Below are 18,767 nucleotides of genomic sequence, written 5' to 3'. Positions count from 1 at the left end.
GTCTTCTTCGGCTGCTCTCGCTATGAAGTGGTCCCTTGGGTCATTCCCTTCCCAGGTTTCTGCTAGTAGGAAAGATGACACCCACCAGTAGCTGAAGAACCCAAAAGCAGCTGGTCGTAGGGCTTCACGCTCATCTTCAGTCCCGGAGACTGAGCCAGTGAAGTCCTCCCAAGCCATGGAAACCCAAGGAGCAGTAAGAGAAATCCATAAGGAAAACCCCTAAGACCAAATAAATAGCGGTGGCACCCACATCACCACTACCCCCAAGCTCTGCGTCTGAGGATAGGGTGGAGATTTTGGTGTCCGCTGAGGACCTAGATCTCGCCAGATCCTCAGACACAATGGATATAGTCTGCTCAGGCAAAACGTTGGTGGCAGCAGGTGACTCTGAGGCGTAAACTGCCTCATTGAATGTTCATAAATGGCGTGTTATCTACCGACGCAGATGCAATTGCCAAGCACTTTGCTAAGTACTTTGCTCGAGCCTCTGCGTCGGAGAGTTACCCCCCAGCCTTTCGCACTCTCAAAAGGCGGCTGGAAGGGAACGTCCTCTCATTCACTACACGCTGCAGTGAATCCTATAACGCCCTATTTACAGAGTGGGAGCTCCTCAGTGCCCTTGCACATTGTCCCGACACAGCTCCTGGGCCTGATCAGATCCACAGCCAGATGATTAAACATCTGTCTACAAGTGACATCTCCTCGTCATCTTCAACTGGATCTGGTGCGATGGTGTCTTTCCATCACAATGGCAGGAGAGCATCATTCTGGTGCTCAAACCCGGTGAAAACTCGCTTGATGTGTATAGCGATTGGCCCATCAGCCTCACCGACATTCTTTGTAAGCTGCTGGAACGTATGGTATGTTGGCAGTTGGGTTGGGTCCTGGAGTCATGTGGCCTGCTGGCTCCATGTCAGGGCAGCTTCCGCCAGGGTCGCTCTACCACTGATAATCTTGTGTCCATCGAGTCTGCCATCCCAACAGTGTTTCCAAGATGGCAACACCTGGTTGCCATCTTTTTTCACTTACGTAAAGCATATGACATGACCTGGTGATATCATATCCTTGCTACATTGTACGAGTGGGGCCTCTGGGGCCCGCTCCCGATTTTTATCTAAAACCATGTTGCTTCGTACTTTCCGTGTTCAAGTTGGTGCCTCCCATAGTTCCATCCATATCCAGGAGAATGGAGTCCCGCAGGGCTCTGTATTAAGTGTCTCTCTATTTTTAGTGGCCATTAATGGTCTAGGAGCTGCTGTTGGGCCCTCTGTCTCACCTTCTCTGTATGCAGACGACTTCTGCATTTTGTACTGCTGCTCCAGTACTGGTGTTGCTGAGCGGCACTTGCAGGGAGCCATCCACACGGCGCGCTCATGGGCTCTAGCCAACGACTTCCAGTTTTCAGCAGCAGTCGTGTGTCATGCTCTTCTGTTGGCATCGTACCGTTCATTCGGAACCACCACTTTACCTTAATAACGATCCACTCACTGCAGTGGGGACATATTGATTCCTAGGACTGGTTTTCGACGTTCGATTGACTTGGCTCCCTCATCTTCGTCAGCTTAAGCAGCAGTGCTGGCAGCACCTCAATGCCCTCTGTTGCCTGAGCAACATCAATTGGGACACAGATTGCTCTACGCTGGTGCGGCTCTATGGAGTCCTTGTCCAATCCCGATTTGACTATGGGAGTATGGCTTATGATTTGGCAGTGCCTTCAGCGTTGCATTTACTCAACCCTGTGCACCACTGCAGGGTCTGACTAGCGACAGGAGCTTTTAGGAGGAGTCCGAGGACCAGCATACTGATGGAGGCTGGGGTCCTTCCATTGCAGATCAGACGTGTGCAACTACTCGCCGATTACACAGCACGCATTCATAGTTCACCTGAGCATCCAAATTACCATCTTCTTTTCCTGCCCGTGGCTGTCCATCTCCAGCATCGGTGGCCCAGGTCGGAACTAACGATAGCGGTTTGCATGCGGTCTCTTCTCTCTGAACTGGAGTCCTTCCCTTTACTACCTCTACTTGCGGTCCATTCATGTACACCTCCATGGTGTACGCCTCGGCCACAGCTTTGTCTGGATCTTTCATGTTACCCTAAGGACTCCATTAACCCTGCAGCTCTCCGCTGTCACTACCTCTCGAATCTTGACGTGTTCTGGGCCTCTGAAGTGGTTTACACCGATGGCTCAATGGCTGATGGTCTCGTTGGCTTTGCCTACGTTAATGGCAGCCATATTGAACAGCATTCCTTACCCGATGGCTGCAGTGTATTCACCGCAGAGCTAATGGCCATTTCTCATGCACTTCGGAATCTCTGTTCGTGCCCTGGGGGTCTTTTCTTTTATGTACTGACTTCTTGAGCAACCTGAAAACTATTGACCAGTGCTACACTTGTCATCCTTTGGTAGTGTCCATCTAGGAGTCCATCTGTACCCTGGAACGGTCCAGTCATTCAGTGGTGTTCGTCTGGACCCCTGGTCACGTTGGAATCCCAGGAAATGAACTTGCTGAGAGGCTGGCCAAACAGGCTACACGGAAACCACTTCTGGAGGTGGGCATCCCCACAACTGACCTGCGTTCGTTATTACGCCGCAAGGTTTTTCAGCATTTGGAGATGGAATGACAAAATCTCGGTGTGCACAACAAACTGCAAGCCATTAAGGGGACCACAAACATGTGGAAGTCCTTGATGAGGGCATCTTGCAGAGACTCTGTGGTTCTCTGCAGGCTGTGCATTGGCCATGCATGGGCGACCCACAGCTACCTCCTGCGCCGTGAAGACTCACCTCAGTGTCAGTGCGGCGCCCAGTTGACAGTGGCCCATATTGTTCTGTTATGTCCTTCTTTGGCTGCCTTGTGACTTCATCTTCGGTTGCCGGACTCGTTATCATTGATTTTAGCAGACAACGCCTCATTGGCTGATTTAGTTTTACGTTTCATCTGTGAGGGTGGGTTTTATCGTTCGATCTGAGTTTTAGTGCCTGTTCTTTGTCCCTCTGTGTCCTCCACACTAGTGCTTTTAGGGTGAAGGTTTTAATGTGTTGCAGGGTGGCTGGCTTTTCCTTTTTATTTTTGTGGTCGGCCAGCCACTGTAATCTACTTCCTTGTTTTACTCCCTTCTCACTGTTTCTTGCATCTCTCTGTTGTTCTCTTGTCCTGTTTTGTTCCTTTTAGTGTTCATTGCCTTCCCTTTGACTTGTGGTCTTTCCTTTTTTTCCGTTTTGTGTTATACGGGGTGGTCAAAAAGTCTTTCTGCAGTGCCGTATGATTGTTCACCCGCCTTGGTTACTTCCCTTCAAGTGGACTCTCCCAACATTCCACTGTTTCGTTTATCTCAGTAAAAATGAATATTTAATAAATTAATAACTTGTATTTCACCGAGTTTCATTTCGGTATGTTCACTGCGCATATGGCACACACAGTTAACAATTATTCCACACTGCGGAGAGACTTTCTGAACACCCCATATGTCTCGTCTATTTTATTCTCACACTTCTGGCATTATCTTATTAGGAACAAGGGACCTATGACCTCGTAGTTTGGTCCCTTTCCCCCTCTTTTAAACGAACGAACCAACCAACCAATCAACCTTAGGAGTATACGAACATGGGAAGTCACACGTGTCATTGGCAGATCCTCTACCACAAATATGCAGTTGTATAGTACTTCAATTAAGTACTATCATAACCTCATCTCTCTTTCCCACAACTGCCAGGGCATGCATAGTATCCACATAGTTAGGGCAATGCACAGTGGCCCATGGTAAGGGGTAGGGGGCATTGCTATACAGTCCTATCGCACTGTAAATTCTGCCTACTCACTCGCCACACATGATCAGTAGCTGTGCACATGTTTAAAATCATATGCTAGGTGATGTAAGTTAAATGTGTAAGGCTGGCTAACCCACCATGCGTAAAAGAAAGAAAAGACACAGCATATGTCTCCTTTGGGAAGTTTTTTTTTTTTACAAAACACCTGATTGACTGTTGACGTAGGAATGCAACACCCGGAGTTTTCATCACTTTAATGGGTGTTTGTAACTTTTGTGCCATAATTTATGACATTTGAACTTCGTAACTGACTATTCTATTGGACAGGTATATATTAAGTGATTGAATGGACTTAGTGCAGAGGTGGTGGTAGTTTATAAGGTAGGGTTAAAACATATACCTCAAGTTATGTATCCCTTGATAAACTGATTAATGTAGGTGACTGGCAAACCAAGTCTTTAGGGATAGTTATAAATCGAAATAAGGGTTTGGGAACAATGTGTTTTCTGGTGTCACAGCTATCAGTGCTTTGTAATGGGTTTTCACTAAACCATATCAAAACAGTTTGTGCATCACAGAGTTGAAACCTTAATGGGAGGGTGACTAATACACAGAAGTAACTTTACTGGGGCTTCGGATGATGTGGGAGGTCATGTTCTCATTGTAGAAGTCATAAGAGTGGCGTTACATTTGGGAATGTAAACATGGAAACTTCTTTGGTCAACCTGAAGAGCCTTGTGCTGAGTTGGCCACAGTAGCATACTGTGCAGGATATGTAGGGGGGAAAGCATGGGCATTGCTGGTTTACATTGTTGTTGCATATAGGAAATTAATTTGTGCTCCAGGGTGGGGTCTGAGAATTGAATTGTTTGTGATGTATAATGTGGTGATACTGTTTCTGTCAAGGATAGTGATATTATATTTGAGAAATATTAAGAATAAATGCATAGGATCATATCGGTCATATTATCCAAGATTATTTATCCAGCACCCAACAACACATGATTGCGACAACAGCTAGCAGATCAATGTGGGAAATGTGGCTAGTGTAAGAATACAAATCACAGATGACATGCAGAAAAGGCAGAAAAACCCAAAACAATATTAAAGTATAAAACTACAGGGTGGTCCATCTGAAGTTTCGGATTAGATTATGTCGAAAACTATACATCGGGTAAGAATGTTGGGTAAGATAAGTTCGTAAGCTCAAAGGGGGCCATCAAATGATATACTACACATGACCTCCAACCCCTGCCCCCTTGGGTGGGGTGGGGCAAATTTTAAATCTTAAATGGAAACTCCCATTTTTTATTGCAGATTCGGATTCTCCATAAAAAAAGTGATCAAGTTTTGATTGAAGTATTTTTTTTTAAACCATTGACAGATGGTGCTGAAATCGAGAAAAATTAAAATTGGGGAAGAACTGTGATTTATTTAGAATTTTCCGAGAAAGACGCATCAAATGGATAAAAAAATGTGCGCCAATTCTTTCGTTACACCAAATTAAGCTATTTTTGTACAAAATGTACTGTATCCTACTTTAAGTGTTACTCAGGGACGACGAGATGGACGTAGTAGAATGATGTTCCCATGGGGTCCTTCATTAGTGTGAGTCCCCTTGCCTCTCACAAATTTGGTGTGCTTAATTAATAAAATCAGCCATGAAGAAATTGTTCAAAATTATCCCCATTTGCTTCAGTGCTTAAAGTAAATCGTCTGCGAATGTTGTCCACAGTTTTGAGCAGCACATCCCCTGGTATGGCTCCACACGCTCTTCGAATGCATTGTTCCATATCGTTTCTGATTGTGGACTGTCTTTCATAAACAATATTTTTTAAGTAACCTCACAAGAAAAAATCAGGAGATGTTATGTCTGGTGAACGTGGAGGCCACTGAATTGGTCCGCCAAGTCCTATCCACTGACCAGGGTACTGTAAAATTATAGTTTTCTGCACATTTTTAGCATAATGGGGAGCTGCTCCATCCTGTTGGAACCACATTCGTTGCTTAGCTTCTAAATCAACATCTTCCGTAAGCTCCCACAAATCATCGCGGAGAAGTTGTAAATAAGATTCCCCAGTAACATTTCAGTCAAAAAAATATGGTCCTATCAAGTAACCGTTTAAAATTCAATACCAGAATATTAACGACCATTTGTGTCAATTGTCAGTGGGTCTGTGCCAGTGTGGATTAACAGGGGACCAATAATGACGATTTAATTCGCCATTGTTTTTGAATGTGGCTTCATCGGAACATAACATATCTAAAAAAATCATTGTCACCTCTTATCATTTCCAAGGCCCATTGGAAGAAATGCACAAGTATTTGTGCATCTTTCGCCGTTAATGCCTGTGTCAGTGTGATATGATACGCAGGATATTTATGTGCCATCAAAAATCATCAAAATAGTTGATTTCGGTATTCCAGTTTCTCTGAATCGCATGACTACTAATTTCGGGACCAGTTGAACATGGGCGAGAACGGTAAGGGTACGAGTGTCATTTTCATTGTATTTGCGATGACGAGGTGTGTGGTACATGTATCCATTTTGATCTCATTGAGTGCAGTTTTGAATAATGTTTTCACTTGGGTGTCGTCTGTTTGGGAAACCGTACACATACAACTGTGCAGCTGCAGCATAATTGTCATGGCATTCACCTAAAATTAACATCATATCAACAACCTCCGTGGGAGGACAGTGAGCCATGTTTCGCTAAAGAATAATTTACTTCCGTCGGTTGATGTTTACGGTTCACAATCTGAAAGTGAAGTGACGTCTGATCGCATTGCACTGACCTTTATTCTGAGCCATAGTTCGCAGTTTGGCCGTGGTAATGCCACAGTCAGGTGAGTAATGCAATTGTGAAGAGATCCCTAATGAGATTTTAATACCATTCTGCCTCCCTCCATCAAAAACTGTGGCGGGTAGGATACATAAAAATAAGAAGCAGCATTACTTTTGCGTAATGAAAGAATTGGTGCACATTTTGTATTGATTTGATGCATCGTTCTCAGATCATTCTAAATAAATCGGAGTTCTTCCCCAATTTTACAGCCGGCCGGAGTGGCCGAGCGGTTGTAGGCGCTACAGTCTGGAACCACGCGACTGCTACGGTCGCAGGTTCGAATCCTGCCTCGGGCATGGATGTGTGTGATGTCCTTAGGTTAGTTAGGTTTAAGTAGTTCTAAGTTCTAGGGGACTGATGACCTCAGAAGTTAAGTCCCATAGTGCTCAGAGCCATTTGAACCCAATTTTACTTTTTTCTCGATTTCAGCGCCACCTGTCAATGGTTTAAAAAAATGTTTCAGTCAAAACTTGATTACTTTTTTATGAAGAATCCGAATCTGCAATAAAAAATGGGGGTTTCCATTTAAGATTTAAAAGTTGTCCCCCACCTCACTCAAGGGGGCGGGGGATGGGGGTCACGTGTAGTATCATTTGATGTCCCTCTTTGAGCTTACGAACTTGCCTTACCCACTATTTTTACCTGATATATAGTTTTCGAGATAATCTCATCTGAAACTTCAGATGGACCACAATGTGTAATTTTATTATAGTAACACTGTCCAAACATGACTTGATATATTTAGGAACAGTTTGTGCTCAATGGATGATGGAATTCTTCGTCCGAAGTGATTCTTCTGTTACGTATTGGTGCATCATCCCCTAACATGGAAAGGGTAATTCAATGGACCTTGCATTGAGCACTGTTTGGGAGCAATTTATTGATACTTTTTTGAGAATTTAAAATTTTCTTTCATGCATATGGCTGCAACTAGGCTAAAAGTGTAACAAAGGTGTGTGGCATTGTTCTTGTGTTTAGTGTACTTGTATTGTAACATGTTTGTGGCAGAACACTGTTGCAGAAACAATGAAAAAAGCATGCCAAATTTAAACGAATGCAACATCTCCAAGATTGGCGATCTTTTACAGAAGCTTGAAATTTAGCTTGGAATTCAATGCAAGATGTTTATAATAGTTTCCACAACAAAACTTTGTCTCGAAACCTCGCAGAAAATCCAAAGAGATTATGGTTGTATATAAAATATGATAGTGGCAAGTCACAATCCATGCCATCTCTGTGTGAAAGCAATGGAAACACTATTAACGACAGTGCTGTCAAAGAGGAGTTACTACACACAGGCTTCCGAAATTCCCTCACCAATGAAGATGAAGTAAATATTCCTGAATTCGAATCAATAACAGCTGCCAACATGAGTAACGTAGAAGCTGATAGCCTTGGAGTAGTGAAGCAACTTAAATTGCTTAATAAAAGTAAGTCTTCTGGTCCAGACTGTATACCAGTTAGGTTCCTTTCAGATAATGCTGATGCAATAGCTCCATACTCAACAATCATATACAACTACTAGCTTGATGAAAGATCCATCCCTAATGGCTGGAAAGTTGCACAAGTCACACCAATATTCAGAAAACGCAGTAGGAGTAATCCACTAAATTACAGGTCCGTATCATTAGTGGCGATACGCAGCAGGATTTTAGGGTGTATATTGTGTTTGAACATTGTGTATTACTTTGAAGACCACCGTCTATTCACACACAGTCAACATAGGTGTAGAAAACATCATTCATTTGAAACACAGCTCGTTCTTTACACATACAAAGTGTTTAGTGCTGTTGATGAGCGATTTAAAATTGATTCTGTTTTTCTAGATTTCCAGAAGGCTTGTAGTGAAATAGCGTGCTTATGGAATATCGTCTCAATTATGTGACTGGATTCATAATTTCCTGTCAGAGAGATCACATTTCATGGTAGCTCATGGAAAGTCATCAAGTAAAACAGAAGTTATTTTTGGCGTTCTCCAAGGCAGTGTTATTGACCCTCTGCTGTTCCATATCTATATAAATGATTTAGGAGACAATCTGAGCAGCTGTCTTAGATTTTTTTTAGATGATGATGTCCTTTATCGACTAATAAAGTCATCAGAAGATCAAAACAAATTGCAAAACAATTTAGATAAGATATCGGTATGGTGTGAAAATTAGCAATTGACCATAAGGAATGAAAAGTGAGAGATCATTAACAAGAGCGCTACAAGGAATCTGTAAACTTTGGTTACACAATAAATCAGTCAAATCTAAAGGCTGTAAATTCAACTAAATACCTAAAAATTATAATTATGAACAACTTAAAGTGGAACAAACACATAGAAAATGTTGTGGGGGAAGGCAATCCAAAGACTGCATTTTATTGGCAAAACACTTAGAAAATGTAACAGATGTACTAAAGAGACTGCCTGCACTACACTTGTCTGACCTCTTTTGGAGTAGTGCTGTGTGGTGTCATCCTTGCAGTAGGATTAATGGAGTACATTGAGAAAGTTCAAAGAAGAGCAGCATGTTTTGTATTATCACGAAATAGGTGAGACAGTGTCACTGACATGATACAAGATTTGAGGTGGACATCATTAAAAGAAAGGCATTTTTTTATTGTGGCGGAATATTCTCACAAAATTTCAATTGCCACCTTTTTTTCCCGAATGCGAAAATATTTTGTTGATGCTGACCTACTAAGGGAGAAAGGATTATCATAATAAAATAAGGGAAATCAGAGCTCGTACAGCAAGATATTTGTTTCTTTCTGCGCACTATTCAAGATTGGAGTAATAGAGAATTATTGTGAAGGTGGTTCGATGAACCCTCTGTGAGGCACCACTTAAGTGTGATTTGCGGAGTAGCCTGTAGTTGTAGATGTACATGGATTGGGGGGGGGGGGGGGGTGGGGTGAGTCCTGATCACCTCAATAGTTGGATAGACAGAATATTGTTGTAAGGATGTTTTTTGCTATTGCAGAGCCTGAGCAGTGTCTGGTGTGGTTGGAAAAAAATCCTGAATCATCAGCAAAGAGGGCAGTGTATTGCATCTGTGTAAGATAAATGTACCCCACACATTTTCTACAGACAACATGTATGTTTACCATCTTTTACCAACTGTGTTGTTGACAATTGGTTTTCAAGACAGTGACAGAGTAGAGTTTTCAATTTATTCTCCAGGAACTGGTGTCTAGCAGAACACACCTAGAGAATACTATGACAAGGCATGCATGGATTTTGTATTAATCAGTATCCTAAAGTTTTGATGTATTATATCCAGTACTAAGATTAATTTCCTTAAATTGTTTACCAACTTGTGTTGGGGAGTTCAGTCATTTTGTGCCCTGTAAATGAGCACTGTCCCTTTACCTTTCTATGAAGCAAGGATTAGTAGCATATGTGTCGGAAACAGGTACCAGCCAGCAGTGCCACTGCTATTGCTATGCAAGCTGAAAGCAGTCAATAGGGTAAGATGATTTTAGATAGCAGTATGGGTGAAACAATCATACTAATGGAAGTGAGTCGTGTAGAACTGATATCCAGTGGGTACACCCTTACATTAGACATGGAAGCACTAAGGAACAGAAACAAGATTTAGACTGCGGAGGGGATATCCATGAGAAATATGACACAGATATGAGGAAACAAATGTGCTGACTGTTCTTGTAGACACAGCAATGGTATGTAGTGTTATTCAAGCAGATCGTGTATTTGCATTGCAATGACCGGTCACAGTAAGCAAGAGATAGAAAGACAGTCTCTAGGTAGGTGCCCTATCGTAGGTGGGTGTCCCATCACACTCCAGAGGAAAGGCAGGAAGCTGAGCAAGAACAATGGAAGTGTGGCTTGGCTATTGTGCAGTATGTGAGGGAAGATGAGCACAGGGTAGACTTTGGATTGATTTGTCTCACTCTCTAAGGTTTTCCTGCACTGTCCCCCCTTAAGGTTACTGCATTCTCTCTCTCTCTGTCATTCAGTTCTATTAATACAGTTGTATCTAAAGCCAATGGCTACTAAGTTTTAATTATTATTTGTGTTGGTTCAACTAGTGTGATCTTGTGGCACAAGGCATTAGATGAAGTAATACTCTCACCCGAAAATTTAGACAGCGGCCGTGTTAGGCAACATTCTAACAATAATTGTATGAACATATTCAACGCAACCAACAGTGGTCAGTTGGTCTTAGGGTCGAGGGGGTAGTTTGTGTGATTCTCTACATCACACTGGCAGATTTTCCACCAGTAGCGCATGGCACTTTCAGAATTTATACCTTGTTTGCCACTATGGTGGGCTTGGATGCTATTGTGGCAATTGGCAATGATAAGAGACTTGGAATGCTTTTGGTGTCGTTGATTTCCATGGGGTTTTGATACTGCATGTCATCTTTGGATACAAAATCTGGGAGTGTGGCATATTACTGACGTTCCGCATCCTTTCTCTGTGCCTCTTGCAATTCTGCTACCGCCACCTCACCGATTTGCTGTACACAAACTGTCCTATGTAATGTGTATGCGTTTTAATGCTATTTTTCCAGTTTATAATGGATGACATAAACACAATCACTTAACTTCAACACCCAGTGCATGGAATGACTGCTGGGGTCTTTCAAGTTCAATGGCCACAGAAAGGCAGCATGGTCCATTACCACTGTGAAGTTTCTACACTGCGAATAAAATTGAAAATAATTAACTCCAAACTCAATAACTCCTCCTCTGTTGTGCTATAATTTATTTCCTTCTTGTTAAGTTGGGGAGAGACATAACCAATTTGTTTCTCTTGGGCATCCTGCTCATGGCTGAGAATGCACCCCTCAGCAGAATCTGAAGCATCACAGGATAATGTAAAAGGTTTCTCAAAGTTGGGATGTATCAGCAGGGGAAAACTCAGTAGCATGTCTTTCACTTGTTGCAGTGCAACTTTTGCATTCCATTCGAAAGTTGCTCCTTTTTTCAACAGCTTTGGTAATGACTTAGTTATTGTAGCATGGTCTTGACGAAGTGACAGTAATAATTTGCAATGCTCAAAAGACTGTAATTCCTTCACACTATGGGGGCAGTAATATTGTGTACTGCTTCCATGAGCTGCTGGTCAGGTTTTATATCAGCCAAGCTAATAGTATGGCCCAGGTATTGAACCTGCAGTTCCACAAAATAATTTTTTCAATTTTAGGCTCAAATGTGTGCCTTGTGGTGATGACAACACACTTATTAGCCATACAGTATGTTCCTCAATTGTTTAAGAAAACAACGATATCACCTGGATCGACCAAAAATGTAGTTGGTTTTAAACCCTTTAGAAATAAGTTTGCAAATTGCTGAAACATGGTGGGTACATTTGGAAAGCCAAAAGTCATCCTTAAAAACTCATGTAGCCCAGAAGATACTGCAGAGACATTTTTCAGCCTCTCTTGGGGTTCATTACCTTGTGATGACACCCTGATTTCATATCTAGAGTGGTAAAGAATTTGCAGTTCCCCAGTCTATCCAAAGTTTCATTGATGTGAGGCAATGGATAGGTAACTGGCATTGTGACTTTGTTTACGACCCTCATATCCTCACACAAATGATAAGTCTTCACATTGTTAATAGATGTAAATGTAGATGTTTCTTCAATCAACTCAAGACGATTCTGCATCGGTTGAATTATTTGAGATCCTAAACTGTAATGTGACAATAGGGTGGCTTTACTGTCCACTTTTCATTGAGAGGCAAAAACACTGAACCCACTTGAATGGCTGTGTCTCCAGAATTCGTACTTTTTTTCCTTGCATCATGTCAGAAACAATCACACTTGCCATGGGGTGAGGTGGGATGCTGCACCTGTCCCCCTGGCTTTTTCCTGTTTCGGTCTTACTATTCTTCTGTAACTTTGAAAGCTGCTTCAACTGCTTTTGACCCATTCCATATCCCAGGGCAGTTTATGCCCATGTATCCCAGTTCTCCACAGTTAGGGCAGCAGTGAGTCCAACAGTGTCGGTGGTATGACTTGCTTGCCTGTATCATCTGCAGTGCTTTGTTAGTGAAGCCACCTTGGCTTCATTAAAAATTTGAGAGTGAATACCATGAATAAAGAGAGCTACTGCTCACACTTCAGCCACTTCAAATAGTATTTTGCCACAGGTTACATCACTGTCTGAGGTGTATGTCTGACAGGAAATAGTTCTGATTTGATCAGCAGATGTTTCAAAATCCTCCCCCAGTCTCTGTCTGAGGGTGGATGGTTCATTGCAGTAATTACGGACTTCCCCCTTATCCTACTCCCGCTCAGGTAAACCCTTTGTCAAGGTTTCAAATGTCTCTACATTTGTCAGTGTATCAGCTGATTTGTCATAAGTGCCCGCATCCCTTGACAACTTTTACTGTGCCGTATTTAACAAAAAACAATCTGGTCGCACACAAATGTGACCCACGTCTTGCACATTTTCCAAGAATGTAGTCCTATTTTCATTAGATCTCCCTGAGATAGAAGAGAGAGAGGTAACTGCTGGGAAACTGCTCACAGTAACAGGTGGTGAGGCAGTCGCACTGGCTTCAGCCCCCTTAGTGCCCTCAAACTGCCTCTCCACTGAATCTTACTTTGGTACAACTGCCTGCAACTGCCTTCATCCAAATCTTTCTTCCAACTCAAAACTTCTGTGTAAGAGGTTGTGTACCTGTTTCTGTAGAGTCCTTGTGTGGTTATTGCTCCTGCCTTCAGCAGCACATTGCTGGAATTGTGTCAAAGGCATGGTTACAAAGAGAGGGGCCTACCTCTTTATAGTTTATACAATCGAAGCAAAATGAGTAATAACACCTAAAAGGGAGACAATTCCTACGTCTTCACTGCAGCCACACCAGCATAGTCATTTGCCGACATACGGGCGAGAAGAAGCAGAAAAGGCAATGTCATCCGACACTGCACAGTATTTGTGCTATGGAGACAGCAGCAGTTGCATGTCATTGCAAAATGAGGCAGAACGTGTGACCCTCAAAGAGAAGACAGGCGAAGGTGCCCCCTGCGTTTGTACTTGGACCCTCACTGAGATGACGGTGGCAGCAGCAGCCCAGCATTGAGCAGTGAGATGACAGCAACAGGAGGCAAGCTGGAGAGACTGCTGAGCAGCAGTAGCTGGCATGAGTGTGCTGATGTGCAACACACGCATCTGTGCGTGATGCCTATCATCAATGGAAAGTGCCAGATGGTATGGACGAAGTCCATGCCCCTCAGTACTGGGTTAAGAGAGCTGGATACAGCTCTCGCCCATTGACAACACTCTCATAGTGACACTAATTCCAAAAGGGCAATGATTACTGGATCCAACAACGAATTTCATCGTGACTCTGACAACAGATGTGCTGGATGGGAACGGTTAGGCTTGGGAGCAGACATTCAGTTATGGGTTTTTCAAGTAAAAAAGGAAAATCTGTCAAACAAATTTTCCAGTTTATTTTATGTTAAGGGATAAATAAGCATACCTAGGGAAGATGCCAAACATATGGTGGCCCATTCTGGAATAATTAATGTGAGGGTAGGAAAGGATGTACAATTTTGGTAAACATTTTTGGATACAGTGATCAATAGATTATTATATATATTTTAACTAAAGTTCCATCTTGATCACAACACTTATGTCTCAATAACATAGGTATGTTATTGAGACGTAAGTGTTGTGATCAAGACTGAACTTTAGTTAAAATATTGGAAAGGATGTGTTGTCGGGTTGAGAGCCAGCAGCAGAGAGAGTGAACTCATCTTGACCTGCCACACTACTACCTGTTTTAGAGTTCTCACATGATTCCTTCCCCACCAGGATTGTGGGTGATGCTCAAAGGCATCTGTCGGTCAGCAATCCTTACCATTGGAACTATGCTTAGCCATCATCACATGCTGGAGTAGTGCACAGGCTGTGAGATCTGTCTCTTAATAAGCAGCAAATTAAACCAAAGAAACCAATACAGAATTTTAAAAAAATCAGTAAATTTTCTTGATTGCTTCCAAAATATGTTTGATCTTTTCCCCAATGGCAGTAGCATCTTCCTGCAGCATAACTGTCTGTGTCACAAGGCCAGAATAGTGCCACAGTGGTTTCAGGATCTTGATAATGAACTCAAATTGACGTGTTGGCTACCAAATTTAGCTTGATCAGAACCCTATGGAACACATCTGGGTTGCTGTCTTGCACCATATTCATGCCCATGAATGGCCCGCTCATAATGTATGGAAATTGTGCAACCTGTGCATAGACGTGTGGTGCCACATACCTCCAGAAACCTACCAAGGACTTGTTGAAGTCATGTCACACAGGATCACTGCTGTATTGTGTTCCAAAGTTGTACCAACACAGTATTAACTCAATGGTCATGTAAAGTTTTGGCTTGTTGTTGTAAGACTGTAGTTCCACTTAGTATAATGAACAGCAACTCTTCTTAGATATGGATTAAATACAAAATAATGTCCTTAAATGAGAGAGGGGGGGGGGGGGGGGGGGGGGAGAGCACGAGCAGCACAATGTTACCAGATTACAGCACCTGTGGTAAACTTCTGAAGCCAGTAACATCCCTTAAAAAACCAGGTGTAAGACAGCGAGGAATGAAATGGGGAAAATGTGAGAGATCATTTGTTGGGAATGTGACTTTAAACTTCTGTAAAAATGAATCTGATAAGAAAATTACATATAAAGTTACAGATAAATACTCTAGAATAGCTCGTACTAGTGTATGGCATGACTATCAGTTGTGCTTGAACAGTGATGATGATGATGATGATGATGATAGAATTTGGAGAGACAGTTCTCGAATTTTAATAGGTCAGTGTTTGTTTAAATCATACAAAAATATGATAAAGATGTTCATATGTGAACTACAGGGGGAAAAAACCATTATATTCTTTTGAAACTATGAGAGACAAATTATTGGAACAAGTATTCGAGATGGATTGTGCAATAGTTGTACTGCTTCCATCATATAATCACCCATAGGGTTTCTCAGACTAAAGGAACAGAAATTAAGGAATGTGGAGACAAAAGCAGTGCAAATTTCCCCAACACTGCGTATAAATTAAAGGATAATGAATTTCATTTACTGCTGCAGTTTAGTTCATACAATTACAAATATCTTTATCATCAAGCTTTAGTTGTTATCTTGCATTTTTCCATTGTTTTTGTAAGGATACTGTCAGTTATTTTGTCACTGTCTATCATAACTGCTTTTTAAGTCCATTGCTGATCAGAGTGCCATGTAGTTGTTTGATAGGTTTACTAAATATTTAGTTTAAGTGTGTTTTTGTTTTTAGATTGCAGGTAATATTATCAAGGTGTTCACCCAATTTGTCTCTCAAGGGAAAGTAACAATTAGAATGAAGGAACCACCTCATGAACTGAGATTACAGAATGAACCTGTGCAGTTGATGAGTTTCTTGAAATTTCTAAAGAATTGTTCTGGACCAGCAGTATCAACATTGCCAGCTGTTCCAGACAACCCAAAATTTACAAAAGGACCTCCAACAACAGTGGTCATAAATTCTATGAAGGATTATGGAAAGCTTGACAAATTGTCCCTTAATACTGAGAGGTTGCAGGTCAGTAATCATAAATATAATATCCTTTAATGTTCTTTTAAATATGTAGTTAAATATCTGCAGGGTTATTCCAGAGTTTTAAAAGACAGCTGCTTGAAAAACTAAAAGACGTACAGAATAAATGCCCTACCCACTGACATGTGTATCGGAAGTTTTTAACTCTCATTACAGCAGTTCAATATGGACACCGTTTGATGTGTGAAATGTCAATGCGATAGTCAAACTCTTGCCATACATGCCCTGACAACTCATGGTCAGTATCAGCAAATGCAGTAATTGGTCTTCCTTGCAACTGTTCAAAATGAAGTGGTAATGGAGGCAGGAATACATGATCTTTGACATAACCCCATAAGCAGAAGTCACATGGAGTTAAGTCCGGTGATTGTGGGTTGCCACTGAAGAAGGGGAAAGTCATGATGACAAGCATGTCCAATATAACACTGGAACACTTAGGTGTTGAGTTGATCACAAGCATCTAAAAGAAAATGTGGTGGAGCATCATCTTGTTGCAAAATGAAGTCCACTGTCTTGCTGTAATTGTGGCATAATCCATTTTTACAGCATGTCCAGGTGTACAAAACTAGTCAATTTTCTCTGTGAATAAAAATGGCCCATAAACTTTTGAAGTGCACAGAGAACAAAAGACATTAATTTTATGTGAATAATGAATATGTTCTGCAGTCTCAAGTGAATATTCTGTGGCCGAGACAAGCGAGTTATGGCTATTCATCTTTCCACGCACGTGAAACTTACTTCCTCACAGAAATCCAATTTCTGTGAAAAAATTGTCTTTCTCCAGTAGCCGCTGGAAGTCATTGCGAAAAGCATTGCAGATCAAAGCTCACTGTCCCGGGTAGTGAATGTTTGTTACAACTACAGCCAGTATGGTTTTACGTATGGACATTTACATAGACTGTGTCAGATTGTTCGCTGCAGTATCTGCAGTTCTCTGCTTGCATGTCTCAGTTCCTTTGGGCTCCTGACAAATGATTCCCATACATGTTCTACTTTCTCTGTTGACAGTTCCATCTGCCCCACATCACATAATGATGGAATTTGTTGTACCAACCTTGGATTGTTTTGTCTGTTAGAGCTTTTACCTCAAATTTGGGATGAAATCATTGCAGAAACATCACAATCAACTCATAATTAGCAAATTTAAGGACAAACAATGCACACATCACTCTATTGTATGCCATGTTCTGACATGCGTGTCCTAAGTAGTGTGCTATGCAACGGCACCTGTTACAATTCCAAACTTAAAAAGATACTCTGCCCACCGAAAGATATTCTGCCCACCGATATGTCATTTTACTATATGCCTTTCAATTTTCCTGCAGTTGTCTTCTAAAACCCTGGAGGCACTTGCGAATAATTATGTATGTCATGTAATTGCTTTCTTGTCTCTTCATAAATCATAGAGTAATTTTTCGTTTTTTTTGTTCTGTGTGCACAAAATCTCGCAATGGTATCAATGTCTTGCAAAGATAAATTTAATGTGTGGTGTGACAGTGGAATGTTATGTGTTATGGAGAGCAGGGGTCTGGACTCAACTGCCTGAATTTTGAGGAATGCACAAACCTCTATATTACATTAAATAAATAAATAAATAAAAAGCCTTCCAGGGGACACCACATTATAGTAGACAACTTCAGTGCCAGGAGGGAGGGTTCATGTACTTCATTGAAGTCAAGAGTTGTGCCGGCAGTTGTGTCCCACAACATAGGGCAGGGAGGGCTCTAGAGGTGTAGTGAAGCCAGCTTCCCTAGAGGAGTAAACCTAATACAAATCCTGGTCCTCCAGGTTGGGCATTTGGCATGGGGCTAATAACCTCCATACTGGGGGGGGGGGGGGGGGGGGGTTACAAAAATTCAGCAAAGCCATGGAAACTGGGTGGAAACATGTATCATGACCCCGGAAAAGGAAACGGATAAAGGATCTGACATTAGCATCATGGAATGTGAGGACAACGCTTAAGCCCGGAAAAATGAAAGAAATACCCAATTAAATTTAAAAATTTAAATATGATGTCATAAGGCTACAGGAAATAAGATGGCCTGGGAATGGGCAGATAGATAAACCTGAGTACTCATTGGTATACAGTTCACCAGAAGAAAGAACAGGCCAACTTGGAACAGGGTTTATAATAACTAGGAAAGTTAGGAAAAGCCTATTAGGCTTTGAACCCATAAATGAAAGGCTGTGCAGACTGAGACTAAGTGGGAAATTTAAGAATATACCAGTAGTGATTGGACATGCACCAACAGAGGAAAAAGAGGATATAATTAAAGAACAGTTCTAGGAAGACTTGGAAAAAGTATGCTGCGCAGTACCTAAATATGACCTGATGCAAGAAATAAGAGATTTTGATGCAAAAATAGGGAGGAATGACCATCCATATGGAGTTTTTAGAAAATATTCACTACATGAAGAAAACAATGAGAATGGAGACTTACTATGCCAATTCGCAGCAAGGAATAATATGGTTATTAAAAGTGTGTGCTTCCCACACAAGAGGATCAATCTGAGTACTTGGAAGTCTGCAGTCAATGGAGTAGACAGTCCGATTAACCCTATTTTATGGACGTACGGAACTGCAGAGGACCAA

At 41.7% G+C, this 18,767-nt stretch overlaps 1 protein-coding gene across 4 annotated transcripts in view; it reads left to right on the top strand.

The window, feature by feature from the left end:
• The window catches only part of LOC124721884 (leucine-rich repeat protein 1-like), a 119,814-nt gene that overhangs the window by 33,099 nt on the left and 67,948 nt on the right, over positions 1-18,767 (top strand). For all 4 annotated transcript variants that reach the window (XM_047247036.1, XM_047247034.1, XM_047247035.1 and 1 more), the window contains one exon: positions 15,875-16,159. In XM_047247036.1, the coding sequence (XP_047102992.1) occupies positions 15,938-16,159 (222 nt within the window). In that variant the 5' untranslated portion in view covers positions 15,875-15,937. The remainder of the gene's footprint in view (positions 1-15,874; positions 16,160-18,767) is intronic.

The sequence above is a fragment of the Schistocerca piceifrons genome, chromosome X (assembly GCF_021461385.2).
Source record: "Schistocerca piceifrons isolate TAMUIC-IGC-003096 chromosome X, iqSchPice1.1, whole genome shotgun sequence".
In the NCBI taxonomy this organism is placed as follows: domain Eukaryota; kingdom Metazoa; phylum Arthropoda; class Insecta; order Orthoptera; family Acrididae; genus Schistocerca; species Schistocerca piceifrons.
The sequence above is the reverse complement of the archived record's forward strand: the minus strand, read 5'-3'. Positions and strand labels throughout refer to the sequence as shown.